The 24,936-nt window shown below is 35.7% G+C and overlaps 1 protein-coding gene across 7 annotated transcripts; it reads right to left on the bottom strand.

The window, feature by feature from the left end:
• Positions 1-576: 576 nt before the first annotated feature.
• LOC132114841 (formin-binding protein 1-like) lies at positions 577-23,457 on the bottom strand. Of its 7 annotated transcripts, XM_059523192.1 has the most exons (18): positions 23,143-23,457; positions 21,089-21,204; positions 19,201-19,257; positions 18,501-18,648; positions 16,606-16,668; positions 16,132-16,236; positions 14,254-14,268; positions 12,258-12,386; positions 12,007-12,153; positions 9,152-9,331; positions 8,409-8,591; positions 8,181-8,195; positions 7,813-7,922; positions 4,956-5,088; positions 4,660-4,787; positions 4,120-4,262; positions 3,331-3,489; positions 577-1,394 (listed from the first exon to the last, which is right to left on the bottom strand). In XM_059523192.1, the coding sequence occupies exons 1-18, from the start codon at positions 23,215-23,217 to the stop codon at positions 1,387-1,389; spliced, it is 1,914 nt and encodes a 637-aa protein (XP_059379175.1). In that variant the 5' UTR covers positions 23,218-23,457; the 3' UTR covers positions 577-1,386. The 7 variants fall into 7 exon arrangements, with proteins under 7 accessions (XP_059379175.1, XP_059379174.1, XP_059379177.1 ...); XM_059523191.1 differs by lacking the exon at positions 577-1,394 and having other exon boundaries at positions 3,114-3,489; XM_059523194.1 differs by lacking the exons at positions 577-1,394; positions 8,181-8,195 and having other exon boundaries at positions 3,114-3,489.
• Between the last annotated feature and the right edge of the window lie 1,479 nt (positions 23,458-24,936).

Below are 24,936 nucleotides of genomic sequence, written 5' to 3'. Positions count from 1 at the left end.
GCAGAGGAGAAAGAGAAAATCTGCCTGAGAGCGCCGAGGGGAAAAGCGAGAGTTTGAGACAGCGAGAGTGAGAGAAACAGAAGAGGAGGTGAGAAAGAGAGCGAGAGGAAGAAGGGAGTAGCTGTGCGCACATTGCAGGAAGAAAGTGTGAATGAGTGAGTGAGGTGACACTTCTTTCTTCACTGGGAGGAAAGAGTAAGAGAGCCAGAAAAGATGCTTACCGCTTCACCTGCCATAGAGAACTATACATCTACAACAGCACCTCACACAAAATGTAGGGGATGATTATGCATTCATCATCATATTAATAATAATCGCTAGATTTGCATTTCCTGATGGAAATATCAGTGCTTGCAAGACAGCAAAAGTGTTAAGGCAAAATTATAGCTTGAAAGGAAAGAATTCAGTATGCAGATATTACAATGACTGTCTGTTATTATAACACTGTCTGTTCATTTTTATAAAACAGTCAGTTTAAAGATCTTATTATTAATGTTGAAAACTTTTTTTTTGTGGAAACCATGGTACTTTTTTTCGGGATTCTTAAACTCCAAAAGAACAACATTTATTATTTTGTCGTAACTGTCCCTTTTTTGATCAATTTGAAGCATTGCCTTAATGCCTGCTGTGTAAAGTATTATTTTTATTTATTTATTCAATCTTACTGACCCCGAACTTTTGAAAAGTAGTGTACCTAAGGGCAAAAAGACAAAGCTTTTAATATGTCCATCCCTGACTTTAATAGGAGACACATAATCATAGGAAAGAAAACTGTATTCATCAGTCCATTTAAAAAAAAAAAAAAAAAAAGCTTAATCTTAAATTTCCATGAACTAATCATGAACTTCAGAAAATTGGGCAGAAGATTAAAATAAACTGCCGCCTTGCAAACACTGTATTAATAACTGTAAAAACAACTCTAGTATATAATGTATAAAATGAGTCCCATATATCCCCCACATTTTTATAGTTTTCACATAACTAAACATTCTGCACTGACAAATATTCATCAAGTCTAATGTCTTCATGAGAAACTCCTCTTGGCTCTGAAGCAAGCCAGGCAATAAGACATGAACACGGCACTTACTCTGTGCCTCAGCAAACAAACCTAAAGGCTCGGCTCTGACGGCAAGCAGCTACAGCACAAGGCTAAATACTCTAGGTCCATACGAGAAGCAAGCTTTTGCAAATAATCAGCACGCTAGTCATGAAAAAGATCAGTTTGCGTTCTTATGGCCGACGAGAGGGTTCAGTGAAAGAGGTTGCGTTAAATGGAATATCCTTTCAGTTAGTCCCCCATTTGCCAGCTCTCTGACTACAGTTACAAGAGGAGGACGTTTCACGCAAGGACGCTTGCCCTGCCACTCCTGTGCCAGCCAAACACTTTTAGGGATCTGCAAAGAAAGGAACAGAAACAAAAAGCAAAAAACAAACAAACAAAACAAAAAACAAAATCACACAAGACATGTTAGAACAAGAACTCCTGTACAATCGTTGATTCACAGACAGCAATGGGTTAAAAACATTCAATAAACCTTGGAAGCTCGACTTCAGAGTGCAACCCCACTATGAAGTGTGAATTAAAGACAGGAACAGTATAAAACCATACAAAATGCGACACTTTCAAGCCTATTTAACAGCTGCTGATAAAGCTATGGACAAATTAATTATTAAAGCATTTTATTAAGCAGCAATTAATAGTCTTTCTGGTTTTAAAGCATGCACATAGAGCGGTATTCCTCACACACGGCGATGACCTTCTGGAAAAATGTCTGTTTAACTTCATGTTAACTGTTAGTTTTCCATGCTGGTCAGTGTACGAATAACATGCATCTTTTCAATTATTGCTTCAACGCTCACAACACCGAAAGGCGTCGCGTTAACTATGGGTCCATGAGTATATATCTTTTATCTTTTTTTTTTTTGTACAGCAGTAAATGCAAAGCTAGCAAAAGTCTCACGGATGCATGCATTAACTACTTAAGATCTTCACATTTAACGATATGCTTTTAACAGAGCTGGGTAGAAATGGATTACATGTAATCTGGATTACGTAATCATATTACAAAACTCAAGTACTTACTAGAGTAAACTACTTTTTAAAAAACTCGTAATCAGACTACAGTTACTTTTGTATGGATCACATGATTACATTTTATTTACACAATTGTAATAAGTTGTTCACAATTCATAGATTCTCCTAAATTTCCTTTTTTCCCCTTCCTTTTTTAGTCTTTTCAAAAATTGTTTTTCATTCATACATTCATATGCACTTCTAGTGTTTTATTAGATTACATATTTAACCTGGCAGTGATATTGCTGTGAATTTCATGTTTTTCAATATTGTTTTTTGTAGTGTAGCTGTTTTCCAAATTTACTTAATTATAAGTAATTAATTATAAGTTTTATTCAGTGTTACTAGCAAACACTAACAGCAAGGCACATTAATGTTAGTATTTTGTAAGTATTAACTGTCCACACATTGCACTTGAAAAAGAAGCAATTGTGGCTCTTGTTGGTGAATTAAATATATTTTTTCTTTGTATATGTCAAAATAGTACAAGATTAGGCTAATTCAATATATGTGCTATCAAATGAGGGTTAGCACAAATGTAATCTAAATGTAATCCAATCTAAGAGATTATATTACAGACTACAAATTTTGTCATGTAATCTGTAATTAGTAACTGATTACAATTCATAAGTAATCTACCCAGCTCTGGCTTTTAAATAGAATGTGATTTGCCAATGGAGAAAGAAAAAAATCCCGTACATTCCGGATTTTTTGAGGTACAAGGATGTACACCAAAGTAAACACCTGAGAAAATATTCTATTCCATCTCTCAAGGCAGATATTTTTGACGTCTTAAAAAATTATTCTAATTAAAAACACAGTTTGACTATAGTTAAAATGCAGGATTGCTGCATATCAGTAAATAATTATCTTTATTGCCAGAAGGATTCAGAATATTTGCTTTTGACATTTTCTAATAATTTAATTCTTACTTAAAGTATCTGATTGCTTGCAGTTCATTAAAAATATGAACATGTACACGAGTATCTACATATCTTGGTTATAGCTTTAAACCACCATAATGCCAAGCTATAAAGCTAAATATGAAAATGATATGTTGGTAAAGCAGCCATTTCCATCAATTATGTCAAAATTACACAGCAGCTGTGTCTTTATTGCCTAATCTCACTACTCTTATGGCTCTGCTGTCTGCTCCTCTGTTCAATAAGAACACTTTCATGATGTTTTACTGTATGTACAGTTAAACAGCGTTCAGTTATGGCGCTTTCCGGGGGATTATATGTATGTCATAGCACCTTTGGCATTCGTGTCCAAAAAGAGTTTGATATAGGATGTGGGCACGTATCCTTCCTCGTCCTCGTTTCTGCGGACACGGGTCCATCCGTCCCCCTTATCCTCCTCGATTACGTACAGCATCTCACCCTCGGCCATGGATATGGTACCTTCGTTCTGACCTAAAGACACAAAAACACACAATGTGAGTTTGATTCCAAAACAAGCATGACAACTTAATAATAATAATAATAATACAAAATAATAATAATAATAATTTTTACATTTTATTATTATATCAGTCTCGTCTAATAACCAATTTGACTCCATTTTTTAATTTTGAGTACATTTAATAATTTAGCAGATATTTCATGGTAAATGAAGTAAATAATAACAGTGTGAATTTTTTTTTATTGATTTTTAGTAATTTGTTTAGATTTTTACTTTTGATTGTGAAGTTGAATTAATTTATTATTGCCAATTAAATGTTATATATTAATTAATTTTTCTTTCTTTTTTTTTGTTTACAATTTTATTCATTCCATTTTCAGTTTTATCAGGATTTTTGGCATTTATTCATTATAAAATCATTATATAACTTTAGCACCAATCAAAAGGTTAAGATACACTTGACTAAATATATTTCTCAAGTTAGTTTTGTAAACAAATCGAACTGAAAACCCCATTTTGATTGATAGTAGTTAAAACGTCTGATTGCAAAAACTGCAAATAGGCTCTGTAACTATTTTATAATCATAATTATTAACACATTTTCCTTCTGGAAGATGATCCAGTTAGTGTTTTCCTGATACCTTCAAATGGATAAAGTGCTTTGCATGTTCCAATGGTGGGTAAAGGCTCCTCCTCGTCAAATTCCTCATCAAACTCAGTGCTGCGAGATTTGATCTGCATGGTGGACTCTGTGCTGGGGTCTTCCGTGTAGCTGCCATCCGGACTATGTGCAGAAGACATGCAATACGTAAAACAGACCAAATTACCTTTGACGTTATAGTCAGACTATACAGTTAATCTTAAAGCGTCTCATATGAGGGTGTCAAAATAAGATCAAGTATTAATAGCATTAAACGCCATGAACAGCATTAAACATCAAGTTTGTTTTTTTATTTTTGCCACAAGTCCACTTGTAATGTTAGTTGTTGTTTTTTTTGCGCTAATGTCAAAAAGTTCAGAAATGCATCCATATCCATTCTGAACTGGGCTGGAAGTTAAGCTTTCATAATCAACATAAATGATCTTTTCATTAATGTCTATTATAAAAATGTCTATTATATTTATCTAATCTCATTCAGTGCATCATGCTTGGTAGCCCTGCTGTCTAGAGACTGAAGTACCTCTCTCGGCTTTGACCGTAGTTGTTTGTAAGTGGCGTGTTGCCCTGCGAGTCAAAATGACTGCTCTGTCTTCTCTGAGACTCAGATCCCTTTTCAAGTAGCTTCCTCTCCACCTCTGTCAGCCAGCCCTGAAAAGACACAAACCACAGGTCTTTTCGTTTTTTTTTTGTAATCGTTAATCACTCCACTGACTGAATAGCATAATTTACTTTCATTGTAAGACTCCTGGATCTCGATATCTATATTTTAAACCAACTTTTGAAGGTATCTGAGGACTGAACTTGTGAGGGCCTCACCTCAAATTTCTGTGCCTCAAGCTGCAGTTTTTCCAAGCTTTGTGTGATTTCCTCTAACCGTGGATCTATACTATCTGGATCCCCCAAGTGAGGATTCTTAATGTAAACATCTTTCATTTTAGTCAGGGCATCCCTGCAAACAATTTTAAGCAGAAGAGTTAGCAAAACCAAGAAGCGTGTGCATATGAACTGAATATGACAGTGTGTTGCATCATGTCTGGTCATGTATATTACATAAAGTGCACTATCATTCTAAAGTTTGGGGATAGTACGTGTTTTTTGTAAATGTTTTTGAAAATTATCTTATGCTTGCCAAAGTTTCATTTATTTGATCAGAAATACAGTAAAAACAGAAATATATTGTGAAATATTATTACAATTTGAAATAACCATTTTCTATCTTCATATATTTTCAAATGTATTTTATTCCTGTGATCAAATCTGAATCTTCAGCAGCTGATTCTCCAGCCTTCAGTGTCACATGATCCTTCAGAAATCATTCTATTATGTGACCCTGGACCACAAAACCAGTCTTAAGTGTCAATTTTTCAAAATTATGATTTATACAACATCTGAAAGCTGAATAAATAGGCTTTCCATTTATGTGTGGTGTATTAGGATAGGATAATGTTTGGTTGAGATACAACTATTTGAAAATCTGGAATCTGAAGGTGCAAAAAAATTACCTTTAATTTTAATGATTTGGTGCACAGAAGCATTCCTTCTTATTATTATTATTATCGATGTTAAAAACACTTTTGTTATAATCATTATACAATGTTTCAGCGGGATTTTTTTAATAGAAAGTTCGGTAACACTTTATTTTAAGGTCCAGTTCTTACTATTAACTAATTATTAACTATCAACTTTAGCCTCAATAAGATGCTAATTTGCTACTTATTAATAGTAAGGTAGTTGGGTATTAGGTAGGATTAGGGATGTAGAATATTGTCATGCAGAAAATGTGCTTAATAAGTACTAATTAACAGTCAATATGCTAGTAATATGCACGCTAATAAGCAACTAGATAATAGTGAGAATTGGTCCATATACTAAATTGTTACCGAAAGTTTAAAATAACAGTTTGTATATGAAATTGCAATCATATAAATCTTGTAAAATTTGAAATGTCTTTACTGTCACTTTTGATCAATTTAAGGCATCCTTGCTGAATAAAGGTAAAAAAAAGTATTGCCCCCAAACTTTTGAGCTGTAAAGTCGTGGCCAAAAGTTTTGAGAATTACATAAAAATTGGAAATTGGAAAAGTTGCTGCTTAAGTTTTATAATAGCAATTTGCATATACTCCAGAATGTTATGAAGAGTGATCAGATGAATTGCATAGTCCTTCTTTGCCATGAAAATTAACTTAATCCCAAAAAAACCTTTCCACTGCATTTCATTGCAGTCATTAAAGGACCTGCTGAGATCATTTCAGTAATCGTCTTGTTAACTCAGGTGAGAATGTTGACGAGCACAAGGCTGGAGATCATTATGTCAGGCTGATTGGGTTAGAATGGCAGACTTGACATGTTAAAAGGAGAGGGATGCTTGAAATCATTGTTCTTCCATTGTTAACCATGGTGACCTGCAAAGAAACGCGTGCAGCCATCATTGTGTTGCATAAAAATGGCTTCACAGGCAAGGATATTGTGGCTACTAAGATTGCACCTAAATCAACAATTTATAGGATCATCAAGAACTTCAAGGAAAGAGGTTCAATTCTTGTAAAGAAGGCTTCAGGGCGTCCAAGAAAGTCCAGCAAGCGCCAGGATCGTCTCCTAAAGAGGATTCAGCTGCGGGATCGGAGTGCCACCAGTGCAGAGCTTGCTCAGGAATGGCAGCAGGCAGGTGTGAGCGCATCTGCACGCACAGTGAGGCCAAGACTTTTGGAAGATGGCCTGGTGTCAAGAAGGGCAGCAAAGAAGCCACTTCTCTCCAAAAAAAACATCAGGGACAGATTGATCTTCTGCAGAAAGTATAGTGAATGGACTGCTGAGGACTGGGGCAAAGTCATATTCTCCGATGAAGCCCCTTTCCGATTGTTTGGGGCATCTGGAAAAAGGCTTGTCCGGAGTAGAAAAGGTGAGCGCTACCAACAGTCCTGTGTCATGCCAACAGTAAAGCATCCTGACACCATTCATGTGTGGGGTTGTTTCTCATCCAAGGGAGTGGGCTCACTCACAATTCTGCCCAAAAACACAGCCATGAATAAAGAATGGTACCAAAACACCCTCCAACAGCAACTTCTTCCAACAATCCAACAACAGTTTGGTGAAGAACAATGCATTTTCCAGCACGATGGAGCACCGTGCCGTAAGGCAAAAGTGATAACTAAGTGGCTCGGGGACCAGAATGTTGACATTTTGGGTCCATGGCCTGGAAACTCCCCAGATCTTAATCCCATTGAGAACTTGTGGTCAATCCTCAAGAGGCGGGTTGACAAACAAAAACCCACTAATTCTGACAAACTGCAAGAAGTGATTATGAAAGAATGGGTTGCTATCAGTCAGGATTTGGCCCAGAAGTTGATTGAGAGCATGCCCAGTCGAATTGCAGAGGTCCTGAAAAAGAAGGGCCAACACTGCAAATACTGACTCTTTGCATAAATGTCATGTAATTGTTGATAAAAGCCTTTGAAACGTATGAAGTGCTTGTAATTATATTTCAGTACATCACAGAAACAACTGAAACAAATATCTAAAAGCAGTTTAGCAGCAAACTTTTTGAAAACTAATATTTATGTAATTCTCAAAACTTTTGGCCACGACTGTAGTACTTCTTATGAACAGTTTGTTACATGATGATTAGGAATTTGGCTGATATTATAACCAGCATGGCAGCTATTGGATGATTTACCTCTGATCCATCTCTTTCTGGATGTCCTTGTTGATGTCATTGAGCTTAGCTTGTAGTTTCTTCCTCCTCTGCTCGGGGGGCAGATGACTGTAGTCCTCCTGACCTGTTCCCTGCAGAGAGACAGAAAGTTAATAACTAACAAAAAACAAATAGATTCAAACACTGCATAAACAAGATAAATAAGAACCTAGTCTCAGACCTAGAAAACACATCCACTGACCGCCCAGGACATACTGCATTTAAAAAAATGGAAAATTGGCAGGCTTCATGCCAAAAGTTTGTCTCTCGTACCTAATTTGCTTATTTTTATAACTTATGAAAGCAGTTAAAGCCAAAGTTTTGGGGATTTTATAGCAAGTTAGACTTACCAGCTTTAGAGAAAGCTGTGAAAGTTAAGACAAGAAAAAAGTGTTAATACACACACTTATGTAGCTGTTAAGACAGATATGTTTAGGATGGTGCATGAGAATGAGACATGTTACACATCCACACATCACTTGATAACCAAACTGAGCTGATGGTGCTTTAGTCTTTGGAGTCGTCCAATCAGATCCAATCGGTAGACACAGAGGTGACGTGGCGGCTCGTGAACTTACCCCACGTTTCAGGCTCCGCAGGCAGTGCATTTTGTGTTTGGTGCCCATGAAGTCGTTGAGGCGCTGACTGAGGGGCTCCTTGGGCTGCTGTGGGGACTGGGGGCCGTTGGGGAGGCCGTCCGGGGACGGGGATGTGGGGGGAGGGGGAGGGGGCTGGCGGGGTGACGCTAACAAAGACATAAGCTACAGATGAAGGTGTGATGGAGCACATTGAGAAATGGAATGGAGGAAGACAGAAAGAGAAAGTATGAGGGGAGAGAAACTTTCAAGGGCAAAGCAAATGTTCAGAACTTCTCACGTTGCGACAAACTTGCCGCAGACTTTATTAAAGGGGATGCATGTCAGAAATATGTTCTCTAATCCAATCATAACATTTATACATTTAAAAACTAGTGCCATAAAAAAATAAGTTAATATACTTTTTCCTATCTCATTAATATTATCAAAATTTAAATACAATTGCACTATTAAAATGCATAAACAGATAATACGTCTTGTTAATCATCAGAACTACAAGATTCCAATATAACAAACTGCATGAAACTAGTTGTGTAAAATAACCACTGCAAACGTTCTTAAATGGCATTAAATTTACTTGAATATGAATAGCACAAATCATTTATTCAGCTTTTCTCGGACATAAAATCATATTTTGCATCTCAATTGACCATTAATGAGCAGCATAGTTTTCTGCTCTTTTATTTGCTTATTTAGGCTTCAGAAGATGTTGTCTGATGCCGCACCTTATTCCTCTTGAGTAAAGGCCACAGTTTGCTCCTGCTCCGGCGTCTGCTCTCTCCACGAGCGTTCAGGAAGCTGGATTCAGACACCGCCCTCTTCATCGACACGCTGTAGTCCTCGAACTCCACATCACCCGGCGGCTCAAAGCCCGACTTATACGATTCTACAACTTGCTTGCTGTCCTGAGATTAAAAACAGCAATACAAAAAAATGTCAGGCTTTGTGCCATAACCAAATAAGAGATAGATTAGGTTGAAATCTAGCCCTACTTTTTGTAGTCATTGTTAGTTACACTTAAATCTCTTTTCTAAGTCTATTCAAATTAGTAGTAGACACATCATGTGTGTGTGTACATATAATTAAATTAATAATATTACTATTTTCTAATTATTTATAAAAAATAAAATCTTTATTAATAAAATGATTAGATCTATTTAGGTATTCAACTACTTCCAAAGTGTAAATATTAATGTGAAAATGAAGACCGTACCTTCAAACTGACATCATAATTGCAGCAATTATATACTACAGACTATGAGATGCACATCCACCATAGAAATAAGACAAATCCCCTCCATATAATCCCTCTAGTGCTGTTCAGCTCAGAACAAGAGACTATTTTTAGCATTTATATGAGGCATCCACAACCCTACTATGTAAACAAATAACTTTCTACAGGAGGATGTTTTTATGGAGGTCTGCTTCAAATGGCCAGCACACTATTTCTGAAAGGACACACACACACACACACACACACACACACACTCACACACACACACACACACACACACACACACACACACACACACACGCGCGCAGTACAGAAGTCACAGGGAAGCTTAAGTCTTTTTTACTAAATCTGCTGCAAAACCCAGCTTGTATGAGTCAATTAGTGCTGCTGTGGAAATTAGACTCCCCATCTGCCCTATTAGGACAGGATGGCGACGGCCACATGAGCGCTGGAACAGCATTTAGCAGATGAGACAAACAAAGAGCACATCAGCCCCGTTAGCTGCCAGAGATCCCCCCGCAGCTGTAAATTATTAATGATAAATGATGCTCCGTGACGATCACTACTCGTTAGCATTTTGAACTGCTATATTATTCATCTGTTGGCTTCATTTGGAAAAAATAATCAAGAAAACTCTGCTTTTACAAATCATAGTCCTATCTGTGACGCAGTAAATCAATATGTCATTGTATTGAATCTTTATTATTTTCCCCGTTTCACTTTTATTTTTGCTCTTATTGGTTATCTTTTTTTTCAGTGTTGAGCTGAATTTTACATATACTACTGTTGAAAAGTTTACTTTATTTGATAGAAATTATCACTTTTATTCAGCAAAACTGCATTAAAAATCATAAGTGATGGTAAAGACATTTACAATTTTACAAAAGATTTCTTTTCAATTTAGCATTTTATTCAGAAAAGAATGTATCATGGTTTCAGCAAAAATAGCAGCACAACTAATAGAATGATTTCTGAAGGATCATGTGACTCTGAAGACTGGAGTGATGATGCTGAAAATTCAGCTTTGCATCACAGGAATAAATTACATTTTCAAATATATTCAAATAGAAAACAGTTATTTTAAATTCTTGCAATATTTCACAGCATTACTGTATTTTTGATCAAGTAAACTCAGCCTTGGTGTGCATAAAATATTAAAAAACATTTTACTGACCGCACATTTTGAACAGTAGTGACTGAAAAAGTCCAATTAAAATAGTTTATTACACGTTCCAAGAAACAGCAGATTTTTATTCGATTTTTTATTTTTTATAGATTTTTTATTTTTTATATTATTTATTTTTATAGATTTAAGTAGTACCGTATTTTTCACATTATAAGTCGCACGTAAGTATAAGTCGCATCAGTCCAAAAATACGTCATGACGAGGAAAAAAACATATATAAATCGCACTGGACTATAAAGGCCCGTTCACACCAAGCACGATAACTATAAAGATAACGATAAAGATATAGTTCTAAAAATCGTTCTCAATATTAAAGAATAGCAGAGTCCACACTACAACTATAACGATAAAGGCATAGAGAAACGGTATCGTTGGAATCATTTTCAGAACGATTTTTTTCCAGCTGATGAACCATACAAACATTGACATCCAATCAGAATTCACCCTGCTATAAACGAGCTCGAGGATTTAAAGCGGCAGACGCACGTGCGCTCAGAATAAACAGACGATATCGTTCGCTGGTGTGGACGCTAATATCGTTATCTTTATAGTTATCTTTATAGTTATCATTCTTGGTGTGAATGGGGCTTTAGTAGCATTTATTTAGAACCAAGAACCAAGAGAAAACATTACCGTCTACAGCCGCAAGAGGGCGCTCTATGTTTTCAGTATAGACTACAGGAGCACGGAGCAGCATTAGAGTGCTCTCTCGCGGCTGTAGACGGTAATGTTTTCTCTTGGTTCATTTCTCTCGATTCATGTTAAATTAGTTTTGATAAGTCGCACCTGACTTTAAGTCGCAGGACCAGCCAAACTATGAAAAAAAAGTGCGACTTATAGTCCAGAAAATACGGTAGATCTGAGTCTACAATCTTATTGACTGGTTCATTAAAAGAATTGACTCAGAAGAGTAATTAGTTCTTGAAACAAACAATCACGGATTGGGCACTGTGTAAGTGTGTGTGTGTGTTTTTATAAATAAAAAACAATTCTAAACAAGAACCTTCATTCTCAAACACTGATAAAAAAAAGTATTGTATGGCTTAATAAAAGACTTTCACTGAATGGGATTTTCCAGCAGTAGGCTGATCAACAGATGGCTATGTAATCCGGAACCATGCTGCATTTTCAGCACAAAGCAGTCGCAGCACTTAACATACCATTTTAGGCTCGATGGATTCAGCTGCTTTGGTCATGCCGTCCAGACACTTGCTGACGATGGGCAATACTTTACGCTCGACCTCCGTGTACACCCGCATGCTCTCCCTCACCCTGCCCACCCGCCTCTCCTCCATCTCCTGTATCCTCTGCAAGACAGAAAACACTACGTTATGAACACTCAATATGCCATTCATGGTTCATCTGGCATAAAAATAAACACATCTGTCATTTATCAGAGAGAGATTCTCACCTGAAAGATATGTGGTATAAGCGTGTAGTAGTGCTCATGTTGGTCCTTGTTGAACTTCTGCAGGTAGGTCAGGTACTCGTTTTTACTGTCCTCTGCTACCTGATGCCTCATCTGAGCTTGCTGTTTCGCCTAGATAGACAGAAAACACAAAACAGACAGAGAGCAGAAAAGACATTAAGATCCTTTCTACAAGGATGACATCAGAACGTAAAGGGCAAGGACTGACAAATAAAACGATCACCTTTATGACATGACAAGTCAACAAACACTGAGAGTCAATTAGCAGATTACAGAAAGATTGGTCAACTTCAGATCGATAGTCAGTGATCTACACACTTAATCAAACGCTCTGTGCAAGAGTGAGAGAGGACAAACAACGCAAACATCACAAATCAAACATAGAAATATAATCAAGTGATGTACTCTGGGAAAATAACACAGCTTAAAGATCTGAGTTTATCAGTAATTCATTCAGCAGATTTGTGGGTCATAGTATCTTTTATAGAGTTTAATTGATATATGAATGATTTTTTTAGTAGACAATTCCACAGAGATGTATGAGATGTAAATAATTTACTTGACATAATATTCACGGAGCGTCCACTCAGAAAATGTGCATTATCCAAAAACAAGGCTGTTAGTTCATTTACAACTGAACTGATACATGGTGCCATTAGTACATTTATTCCGTTGAGCAGAAACTGTTGAATACTTATAAAAGACTATATAAAAGACATTTATACTGTGATAAAAATAAGAAAATAATTAGTCTAATAATCTTGTCTAATCTCGTTTTCATGAACCCAGTCTCGTGGGATAAGTCTCATCACAACCCTAGAAGGAACATATTCTTAAATATATAATATATATATTTTGACCTCATCTCATATGTGGAGCTCTGTAGAAATGGAAGGTCAAGCTCATTATGCTCTGCTTGTACTGTATACAGCACATTTTGGGAACTGTACTGTAGGTTGAGTACTCTATTACACATAAACATATACCAGAAGTAGTATGAGTAGTGTGGTAGTGTGTTATTGATGAAGAAGACTTTGACAAGAAGAACATGATGGCGAACCAACAGTGAATGAGGAAACAAATACACATAAACACACACACACACACACACACACACACACACACAAATGACAATGAATGTTTGAAAACAAAATGTCGAAGTGCTCCAAATGAACCGCACCAGACATCCATTCATCATGCTTACTAACTAAACCCATACAGCAGACCAAAAAAGCATTTTGACACTTAAGTCACCCAAACAAATTTGTGAGTATCATTGCGGTAAACAAAATATAGTCCAAATTCAAGTTGCATATGCAAAACAATTAAGCTACCATTTTTGCTTTCAGTCAACTGGTGCTTTTTTTTTTTTTTACTGAAAGTCCTAGCTTAACCACAGAGACAGCTAATTATGAAAATGTTCTGCTAAACTTTTACATCCACAAAGTGTCACACAATTTTTTAATTGTAAACAATATTTATATAGTTAATTATATAAATCTTAATAAACTGAAACCTTTTGCTTGAAAAAAATTTTTCTGCAACTGAAAACTAATGCAATGAAATTCATTCAGTTTTAAGTGTCTAAATGATTTTTGGGGCCACTGTACATAAACAACTGCATGTACATGAACCAGACAGTGTGCACAGACTCTCAGACTCAGGACTTTTTGTAGTCGACAGTAAATTGTGCAGTAAATAGCTATTGATTTTGTGAAATCGGTCTCTGCTGTAACCCTTACAACGTAGCCCATTTTCGCAAATCGAAATCCATTTTAACGTCTTCCATGACAAGCCTTATTCTGTACATTTGTTCAAGGTGAATACAGGAAAGATTCTCTGTAATCATACACGTGAATGTAACAAAAGCTAAAACTGAAAAAACAACAAAAATTACGACAAACACTCTTTGCTGATAATACACCGAACAAGTTAACAAACTCCTCACTGACAAAGACGACTCTTGGATCAAACCTACCTTGAGAGAACACCGCTTTAAGACATGTTAAAAAACAAAGACAGAGTCGATTAGTGTCACAGACACACTAATAACAGAAGGTACTTAAGAAGACATCTACACATGGGCAAAACCAAATCCAAATCAACCAAATGTTAATTAAGTCTTACTGTGTGTTCACACCAGACATGACTTGCGCGAATAATATAATATATAATATTATATTATAAATATAATAATACTCGCTATTCGCGTGTAGTTGGACGCTTAAACATTTTTAGTTCATTCGCTTCAGACGCAAATTCGCATCATGGGGGGCTTCTTTGAGTTCACGCAGAATTGTGATTTCAACCACCATTTTTATTCGGATAATTCTCAAAATATTACTATTATCGTGTCATGAAGTTTTAAAAGTATTTCAGGTGAGAATGTAGTTGTTGTAAACTCAAAATATGTGGTTTATTTATAAAGACAGCGTCTTTTTAAAAATGTGTTTCGCCGATTTTCGGAGACAAGCTCCATGCGATCATGTATCTGCCTACAGCATTCTCAACTCGGCTAGACCTTCTGAAATTTGCCGCTGGCACTGATGTCTCTTTAGTGGTTCAAGATAAAATATAATTTGTTTGGGGTAAATCAAATTTTTGGTCTTTATTCAATTAATCTATTAATATGTTATATATAGAAGCAAGATACTTTTTATTCCTGTTTCTGTAAAAGTATGAAGAATAATCATACAGCTCCGGGTATCCACTTACAGCGATGATGACTTTGTCCTCCATTGTTGTTTTGTCACGTCACTACTAAGAGCAAGCTCCAGATTGGTTAATGCGGCACGAAATTTCGCCAAAGTTCAGATTTTTCAACTCGCGCGTTTCACCAGATCACGCGTTTCACGCGGCAAAACGGCCGAAACGCTCAATTCGCGCCACATCACTCTCGCTAGACACTCTATTCGCATCTGTTGTGAACGCACCATTAGATTCAAAACAAACAGGCCTCTGCCATATTAGTTGTCTTTGTTTCTTATCGTTAAAACTACCTTCTTTTTTGCGGCATGTGAGCTTATTTTCATTATTGAACATTTAAATATAAATTTCCTAATGTTGTTGATTTTGAAATAGCATTTTTAGATACATTTTTTAATTGTCATTGAAATAGTTTTAAAAAATTAGTCAATTTTAGGTGGTTGAAAATCGATTCAAACATTTATATAATATTACAATTTTGTTTTTTAGTAGACGCTTTTATTTGTCTTAAATCTCATTTTGTAAAAAAAATTGTGAATCAAATCGAATTGTGAGTCAAACTGAATCGTGAGTTGAGGGAATCGTTACATCCCTATTCACAGTGTTACTTAATTTTATTAATTAAATTCAGCACTGATGTTCATACTAAAGCTTCAGTTAATAATTTTGCGCATGTATTTCAGTAGAAAAGATGGTACACTGTTTGCATTTTAAAAACCTGGAATTTAACTAGATATTATTTGGTTTGTTTAAATTGGAAAAAAATACATATGATCTGTTTTAAATCACCCAATGCCAAAAAAACTAAAAAACTAAAAAAAAAACACAAAAACCTTTAAATGTTAGCAGGTACTAATATGGTCACAGGTTTATTGTGCTTACTGTCCCTTTGAGAAAAAGGTAATTTTCTGCAATTTCAGGCAAGGTACAAGGTAGCAGTAGGTGAGGAATAAGGTATGAGCAGGCCAGATTCACTCTAACTTTCAGAAAGTTGAACTTGACATCAGTTTTATCAGCATCCATCACCACCGCCCCATTTCAAAGAGGGATCATTCACACAGACTCACAGAAAAGCATGAAAGCAGTCATGGAGAATGAGGGGCTTGTGACAGGATCTATCTCTTCTCACGCACACACGTGATCCACATACCTTTTCCACATCTGCTTTAGTCACGTTAATGTCTGCGTCCATCTTGTCGAAGTAATGCTGGGCGCGATCCGCTTCCTTACAGTCTCTCTCAAATCTTCTCTTACTCTGAAAGAGACAAAAAGAAAAAAATTTACATTAAAATGAGAAATTAATATTTTAGATTATAGCACTACTCAATGCTGAAACAAAATGTATGCCACTGTCATGTGACTGGAAAATGTAGTCCAGCTTTTAATTAGGTACTCTTTATGTACCATTAGTTTTATATTTTATGTATTAAAACCTGTAGCTGTAGGTTATAGTTTATTTTGAAAGATATTTTTTTACAGGCACCTGTGGCTGATTTCACACAAGTGTTAATTGTGCAAGGCGGCCCAGCTCTAGCTCATATCTTAGACAGGTGATGACAGAGAGACCAGTATCAGGACAAATTTGAATATTCAAACTATGTTCTGTTTAGTTAAACTGACTCACCGATTCCAGCTGCTTCCAGGAATTCTCAATGTGTTGCTGCGCTCTGCGGCCATCATGGAAATGCTTGAGGAAAGAAAAGACAAGAAATTGATCTAAAATTAAGAATACTACTGTTCAAAAGTTTGAAGTTGGATTTTTTTGTTTGCATGTCTCTTATGCTCACCAAGGCTGTATTTATTTTATATACAAATATAGTGATATTGTAAAACATTGTTACGATTTAAAATGTTTTCTATTTGAATGTATGATAAAATATAATTTATTCCTGTGATGCTAAGCTGAATTGTCAGCATCATTACTCCAGTCTTCAGTGTCACATGAACATGATCCTTCAGAAATCATTTTAATATACTGATTTGCTGCATTATTATCTATGTTGAAAACAGCTGTGCTGCTTAATATCTTTGTGAAAACTAATACATTTTAGGATTCTTTGATGGATAGAAAATTGAAAAGAACAGCATTTTTTTACATTTACATTTCTCTGAAGAAAATGCAATGAAAATGTGCAAAACTCACTGCCACAGTTCTGTAAAAAGAAAAATAGCACATAAAACAAAGTTGCAGTGAAGTGTGAACCTATAATAATAAAAACAGTACAGGATAATAAAATCAGTGCAGAACATTAGATAAATTAGGATAATATTAGTTATAACACAGTTACTGCTCGAAACTTTGATCCAATGAGATGCATTCAAAGCCAATATATACATATTTGACAGCAATTATATTAACAGCTCATCCAAAAATTACAATTTTCATGAACTCTTAAAGGAGATACAAAGCAAAGCAGTTCTTTACCACACAAATTGGACAGTGAAGTGTCATAAAAGTAGCTTGTACACTATATTCCAAAATGTCAATTTTTTAGGTAAACTGATTTTTGTTCCTTTAAAGCACCAAGTAGATTAATTAACTGTATTACCTGGAAATAAAATAGTTTAATCTGATTATTATAAATATGTACAAAATATCAATATTGCCGTTAAATATTTGCCTAGTCATATTGGAAACCAACCGTGAGAGACTGTATTTTTAACAAATAAGGCACTCCATTTTAGGTAAAAAAAAAAAAAAAGAAGATATTTCGGTTCTTGCACAGTCATGACAACTACCTCATTATTGTGTTACTGACATCTCCTTTTAAAATATTATCCTGAAAAGACATTTAATTGGAATTTAAGCTGATTAAATGAAATATGACACATTCAGCCAGACAGCAGCTGCTAGGAAGATTATATTCCAGAGCTCTTGCTGAATCCAAATCCCTCGTCATTCCATAAAGAATTTAATTACGGAAGCAAAGATATACTCATGTACAGTAAATGGAACACAAATAGTTTATTTAGGGGCTCTCATTATCATAAACGTCGCTGACAAACCAGCACAGGCCATGGCTTGTGTCACGGCGCACCACGACTCTCTATATAAAAAATACATAAAGACCACTTTCTCTCGGCATGACATTTGAACACAAAAGGAAGACAAAATGCATCAACGGAGCCTCCCTCAGCTCGAGTGTGGTGGTGTTTTACTCCACTGTCATATTACTTCCAGCAAGTAGCCTCAGACAGAGGCCTTCTGAACCTGTAGACAAGAGAGGCCGAGAGCGGGGGGTGTTCGACCCTCTCAACTCTACTGACCTGAATACATGACCCACATGGGTCCTGGCTTCACTCCAAAGAGCTGGGAGAAATCATAAACAAAATAATACTATATTCCTATGTGATTAACCCTGAGAGCAGAGAAGGAATTACTTTTGTGGTTTCACGCGTCTTCAACTGGTGATTTACATTATTGAGGGATTTGATTCTTTTTAAACGATCTCTAGAAAGCTGAAATCTGGATTTTGTTGCCGTCGTCATAAGAAAAGCGAAGAAAAGTCCTGTTCTTACCGATTTTCGCTCAGCCTTCAGTTCTTGAGTGTAGCGGCTCAACTCTGCGATTATCTGAGTGGACAGGTTTTCGGCGATGACCTCGTGTTGACCCGAGTAGTCGTTCAGCTCATTTAAGGTCATCAGAAATGCTCTACTTGTGGTGTACCTGATGGTAAATGTGAAAAATGTATACATTAATACATCATCAAGAAACAAGATGAAGTAGTGTAGTTTCTTTTGATTCATTTGAAAAGTAAAATAAATTCTAAAGCAAAATCAACACAATAGTGGTCAACTTAATTCAAGTTTTTTAATGTCTGGTACTGGTGTTGATATGAATGCTGGCCGATATAATTACAAAATACATAGTGGCCCCAAAATATGAACATCTTTGGACCCTCAAGTCTCATTAAAAATGTCTGATGGTAAAATGATCACTTTTACCCAATTAGTGTCAACTCGTAACATAATAGATTTCTTTTTGTGAAAGATTTGTCTCGAAAAGGGTGTTATTTTTCTTTTAAATAATATTTTTAAAAGTTTGATATTTTGATAAGAGCCTTCGCTCAAAAACACTGGAATCCTACCCCAAACTTTTCAACAGTAGTAAGGCATAAACTGTTTTGTGTAAGTAAATCCGAAACATCATTAGTAAATAGCTACGTTAACATTTCAATGGATGTGAATGATTTATGTATGCCAAACTGTTCTCACTCACTTGAATTCTTCCTCCTCTTTGGAATTCTTCTTGAGCTGATACTTTTTGGACAGATTCCTATAAGAAGACAGATTAAAGTAGGTCTTCTTAACAGACAGTTGGTCAAAATGTTAAAAACACTTTATTCTTTAAAGCAACTATAAACAAGAAATTTGTACATTATGCCTGTTTGAACCAACCTGATATTGGCTCAACCAATGGTGTGAGATTTAGGGTGAGACTATCTGTTTGTGTTTACTCCTTATCTTTGCAATCAAGTTTGGTGAAGCTAGTGGTGCATAAATTGCACATTTTAAATAGTAATTAAAAAATAATAATTTGTTTCTTAACTTGCATACTCCCAGTTACCCTAAAATTAAAAACAGCAATTTAGCATTTCTTCCACTAAAAAAATATCTGTTTTGCAGCAAGCAATGCAAACCAAGACATTTCACTGATTTCAAAGGTGTCTTTGTCTCCCAGAAATTTGAATGAGTGCAATTGTGCACGTCAATGACAAATAAGGTCTAATGGTGCATGTGGGGCAATGCGAGGCTGCGGCGCAAACAAAAGCTAATATTGTCCTCATTAAAATAATTGAACGAGGCGTCCGACTCACGAGGCTGACCTTTGTCAATCAGAGTGGAAATCTGAGCACAGGAAAACGACAAATGATACACTGAAAACGTGAAAATCACTGCTTTATACATATTATGTGATCAATTTCAAGAGGGCCTATAAATGGCTTAAAATCAATTATGATGGTGAGAGCGCATGCTGATGGTGCCGCCCCCTCGATGCTTTTTCCTCTCCCTCTCTCCGCACACACCCAACAGTACCTCCCAGGAGTCTGACGTGTTGCTAGGCAGATCACCATCTTGCAGTTTCTTGACAAGACCAGACTGATGCAGTTGCTTTTTTTGTCTGCTAGTTTCCCCGCGGTCGGCCTAAATGGGCCGCCCTATGCGTCAATATGCAACTGCAAATGGTAAAAAGGTTGACAAAGCCATAAATAAATCCTCATTAGAATAACCCAACCCAGCGGTTTTTATAGGACTATTATTCTTCAGCCAGACAGATCCATGTCGATGCCGTTTATCTGCTAACATGTGCTTAGCGCTTAATAAATCTTTTACCCATGGCTGCGATTTAAAAAAAAAAAAAAAAAGCCTCTGGGAGATGTTGTGAATTAAAGACTCTTTCTTGAGAGCAGAATACAGTATGACACGGTTCTCAAAAATAACAACAATGCACGGATTGAGCGAACGGCTGCAAAAAGAGGATTTTCTCTTATTTGATCAGAAAATACAAACAGGAAGGAGCTGTTTGTTGTACGTCTGGTCATATCGGCGAGTGGTGCCGATGTGAGCTCCAGCTGTGGGGTTTATTAATAAATGCGGAGGTTTCTCTGCATATGTCTTTGAGCAGGAGCGCAGATGACGCTGGTTAGTCATCCGGTGTCATCGGGGTCAACATCTCCAGTGGAAACTGCTGTTCAATAAACTTCCAAAATGCAACCAGCAAGAAATATTACAGAAGCAGTGGTAGATAATAAAATGTGAGTCAGAGCCGTGGAAACCCGGTATCCATGGTAATACATGTTGGACATGTGACCTGTTTTATGTTTGTTTTTCACTGACATTTTTATGAACATTTGTATGCTACAATTATCATTTACTGTGAATCATAAGTTATGCAGGTATTTTGGTATATTCAGACTTAAAAAATACTTTCTGAATGTCTGAGAAAATATTTTCTCTGCTTTAAAACAATCTATACTGAATAAAGTGCTACTGACTATAGACTTCAAATGACAAAATATGAGCATCTAATTCATCATGACTTCATCCTATCCTTATAAGAAAATAAAAAATACATATTTGAGACATCAAATCTGTCTTTATCTTACCTGATCTGTTTAGCATAGCTCTGTTCAATTTCAGACCGTTCCTTCACAAACTTGGTGTAGCGCTCCAAAAACTCAATGCCCCACTGAGTGTGTTTCTCTAGATTATCAAACTGATCCTGCAAAGGACAGAAAAACATCAGACTGAAAGTTAACCAATGAAGGACTAACCATTTAGTGTGTCTCATGTTCATATAACATTGACAAAAAAATGAACCAGCAAAGAAGGTACAGTGCCAACAGAACACTTTAGGAGATCAAAACTATAGATTTTGCTTTGATGGATTTGATATAACTGTGAAAGAGGGCCCAAAGGAGAGATATCAAAATACCATCAGAATGAAAGTCATCCCATATAATTTGATGAGTTTGTAGTATTCTCTGACATTGGCAATGTGTCAGATCCATTATTCAGCACTGCTGGCCCTGCAGCCGTAACATGCCTAATGCTTATCGCTATATACACAGTACAAACTTCATCCATCACAGAGCATTTAACTTGTTCTGAAACCTATTAACCACTAAGTTACTGTTACAAAACATATTGATCTGAATCTCCTGGTTTTCAGTAGCTTTTAGAGTATCTGCCCATTTAAATAGTCAATTTGAATAATGCCCTATTACTTATTAACTGATGTCTTTTTACCCACAGCAACAGTTTCAGTGTCTATAATTTGGTGCACAATATGTCTTAAAAGTTAATACAATATCTCCATATTTGTTTGCTACAGATTAAAGTATTTTTAAAATAACTTGAATTCTTGTCAACTACAAGGAGCATTGTTGTCTTAACCTACTAATGGATGAATGCATTAATTTACTGTGGTTGTCAAATGTACATGTTCAAATAACTTTAACCCTTCTCTTACCAACCCTGATATATATTTTAAACACTTTGATGGAAGGCTTTTGATTAAATTAAATTAAAACGTGCTGATTCGGATGATATGAGTTCTGTCACTTAATATCCGTTAACATGACCACAAATCAAATTATAAACTTGGTTTTAGTTCTATAAGTACTTTTAAAATATTTAAGTCTTACTTCTGTCACCAGAAGAGGGTGGTTGCCCTGTAGGCAAGGCAAGGCAAGGCAAGGCAAGGCAAGGCAAGGCAAGGCAAGTTTATTTATATAGCACTTTTCATACACAATGGTAATTAAAATAAATGAAGAAAAATAATACAAAAATAAAAACAAGCAATTTTAAAACTTTGGAAATGATTTAAAATTGACTTATTTAAAATGAATTTAAAATAGTTAAAAAAATAAAAAATGATTTTACATAAAATGTAAGATGATTTCACCCCATAACTAATTTCTAATTGGTTGAACTGATGATGTTACCCCATGTTTCCACGTTCCCTGGTCTCATCCACACTTAGAACAACAAATTGAGATTAAGTGGAACCTTGCCAGGTTTAAACTTTTTGGTTAGCAGCCTGGATGTTTAACCACAGGCTACACAACCATTTATTTTATCCTACATTATGGTGTTGTTTCTAGGTTAAGGTTGTAATGTTACAGCAAAAAAGGGACAGTCTTGAAAATTAAGTATTTTAAATCATAATAGAAGCTGTAACGTGTGGAGCAACAATATTAGACAGTTACTTTATTACATACACATTGCAACATCAAAGCTGAAAAGGACATGCATGGGAATAACCTGTGCACCTGCTCCAGCCTCGTTCACTTTCATGTGGTTAACGACAGCATTAGGCCAGGATTATTGCCATCCAGGGTACTTAGTCAATGCTGATGGCTAATAACTGCATTAAATGAGCTTTAGTGAGCATGCATTTGCTTGCATTAAAATAAAAAAATAAAAACTCTGGACGTGCATGCATAAAATCCAGGGCTAAAATCGTGAAAGGAAAGATTCCTGTAACAGTAGCTAGAATTTGCGGTCGGCAACACTCAAAATGGGCGGTGCGGTGGGCTACTTATCCGTCACTAATGGGCAAATGCATGTTACTAATAGAGATCTTAATTATTTTGTGCATTATATTGCATAATATCTTGCCGATAGATTCGCCTCAGTGTCTCGCAGCTGTACTCACCCACAGCTCCGTCCCCCAACTGCAGCTCATGGTGTCGAGGCAGTTCCTCCGCGATAATCCTCTGTTTGAATGCATGCGTGATATTCTCTCCCAGGATCGGCTTCCAGACAATAAATATAATACTAACTGGTGTGATACAAAAGTATACCGTCAAGGATTTGTACCTCGATCGGCGAGTGCGGCCGTTTTCACCTCTGCATTCTGTAAATTGCCGATGAAACTGGAAATGAAGATAATGCCTATGCACTCGTGCATTCACGCGCCTCAGACAGAACTAGACGGCCACGCGCAGAGCAGCACGCAGCGCCACATCCACCTCACGAATATACAGTCCATATGCATTGCTCACAACACCAGTTACTCACCAGTTAGTGGAATCAGTGAAAGATACGGACTCAAAGGAAAATTAGTGGAAAATGATTTTTTTTCTTTTTTTCGTTCTTTCTTATTTTGTCCCATTCCAGCTGTGAAAAATACTTAAGTTATTAAGTTATTTACTAGTTGTTCTCTAGTTAGTTTATCTAGTGGCTCTATAAAGTGTATAAAAGTTCAAGAAAAAATGAAAGAAAATATTTTAAACAGTATTTAGATTCCAGATTAAAAAATAATTTCACAACATAGTTATATGATAATGTGTAACCTATAACAAGTAAATAGTAATCATTTTATAACGTAGTTTTATTATAATGTGTAATTTATAACATGTAAATAATAATAATAATAACAACGTACAATTATTATTATATAATTATATTATTAATAATGATGATGATGCTAAAAATTGGGATAACATAAAAAAGATAGCTTTCCTCTATAGGGCCACCTTATTAATAAAAACGTTAACATTTTAAAATCATAGTATACAATATGCAGATCAGATCATGTAGTGTTCATTTGAAATTAGAAATGTCATATATATATATACATATATAATCTTCTCCACGGCCGCCTGAAGTACAGATCCCTAACTAAAAACCCTGGTTCTAAATAAAATATTTTAAATACTACCTGGCATGCCATTGCAGGTATTTAGTTATAAGTTATGTCTTTGTAAACCAAGTTTGCTTAGTAATCATTGGGTATTTGGCAACTTAATAAAATAACACCCTATATAAAATTAAATAAAATGCATAACTATTCACTGACAAATTCCTGTCACTCACAGAGATTGATAGTATATATCACCTTTATCCAATAATTGATTTGTGTATCTAGTAATTATCTTTATTTTTTGTCAACCAATTACTAAACGGAATTTTAATTATATATATATATATATATATATATATATATATATATATATATATATATATATATAAATTCCGTTTAGTAATTGGTTGTTTATTATTTTTATATTATTATTATATTAATAAATAATTAATATAATAATAATAATAATTATTATTATTATTTATTTATTTTTTGCAGTGCAGAAACCATTGAAAGTCTTTTAAAGAGACTTTTATTTTAAAAGACAATAAATCTCTTTAGATGACCAACTTCCTGTTAGCAACCAGGCCTGTGTGGCAACCATAGACATGTATAGAAAGGCTAGATAGCTTACCGGCGCTGAGAGCCAATGGGACCCGACGACGTCACACGGCGGCCATCTTAGGACAGGACCGCTCGTCCAGTTATAACATTAAAGTCTATTGTGCATGTAGTGCTGAAATAACTATATTTTCAACCGATTTTCAAACGGCTTGGTGTGTCATAAACTTCAGGGATGCGGCTATTTAACTGCATACTTGTGAAAAATTATAGCCACGGAGTTTATTAAGAAAATAGTATATT

The sequence above is a fragment of the Carassius carassius genome, chromosome 34, assembly GCF_963082965.1.
Source record: "Carassius carassius chromosome 34, fCarCar2.1, whole genome shotgun sequence".
NCBI lineage: Eukaryota > Metazoa > Chordata > Actinopteri > Cypriniformes > Cyprinidae > Carassius > Carassius carassius.
This window is presented reverse-complemented; position numbering and strand designations above follow the sequence as displayed.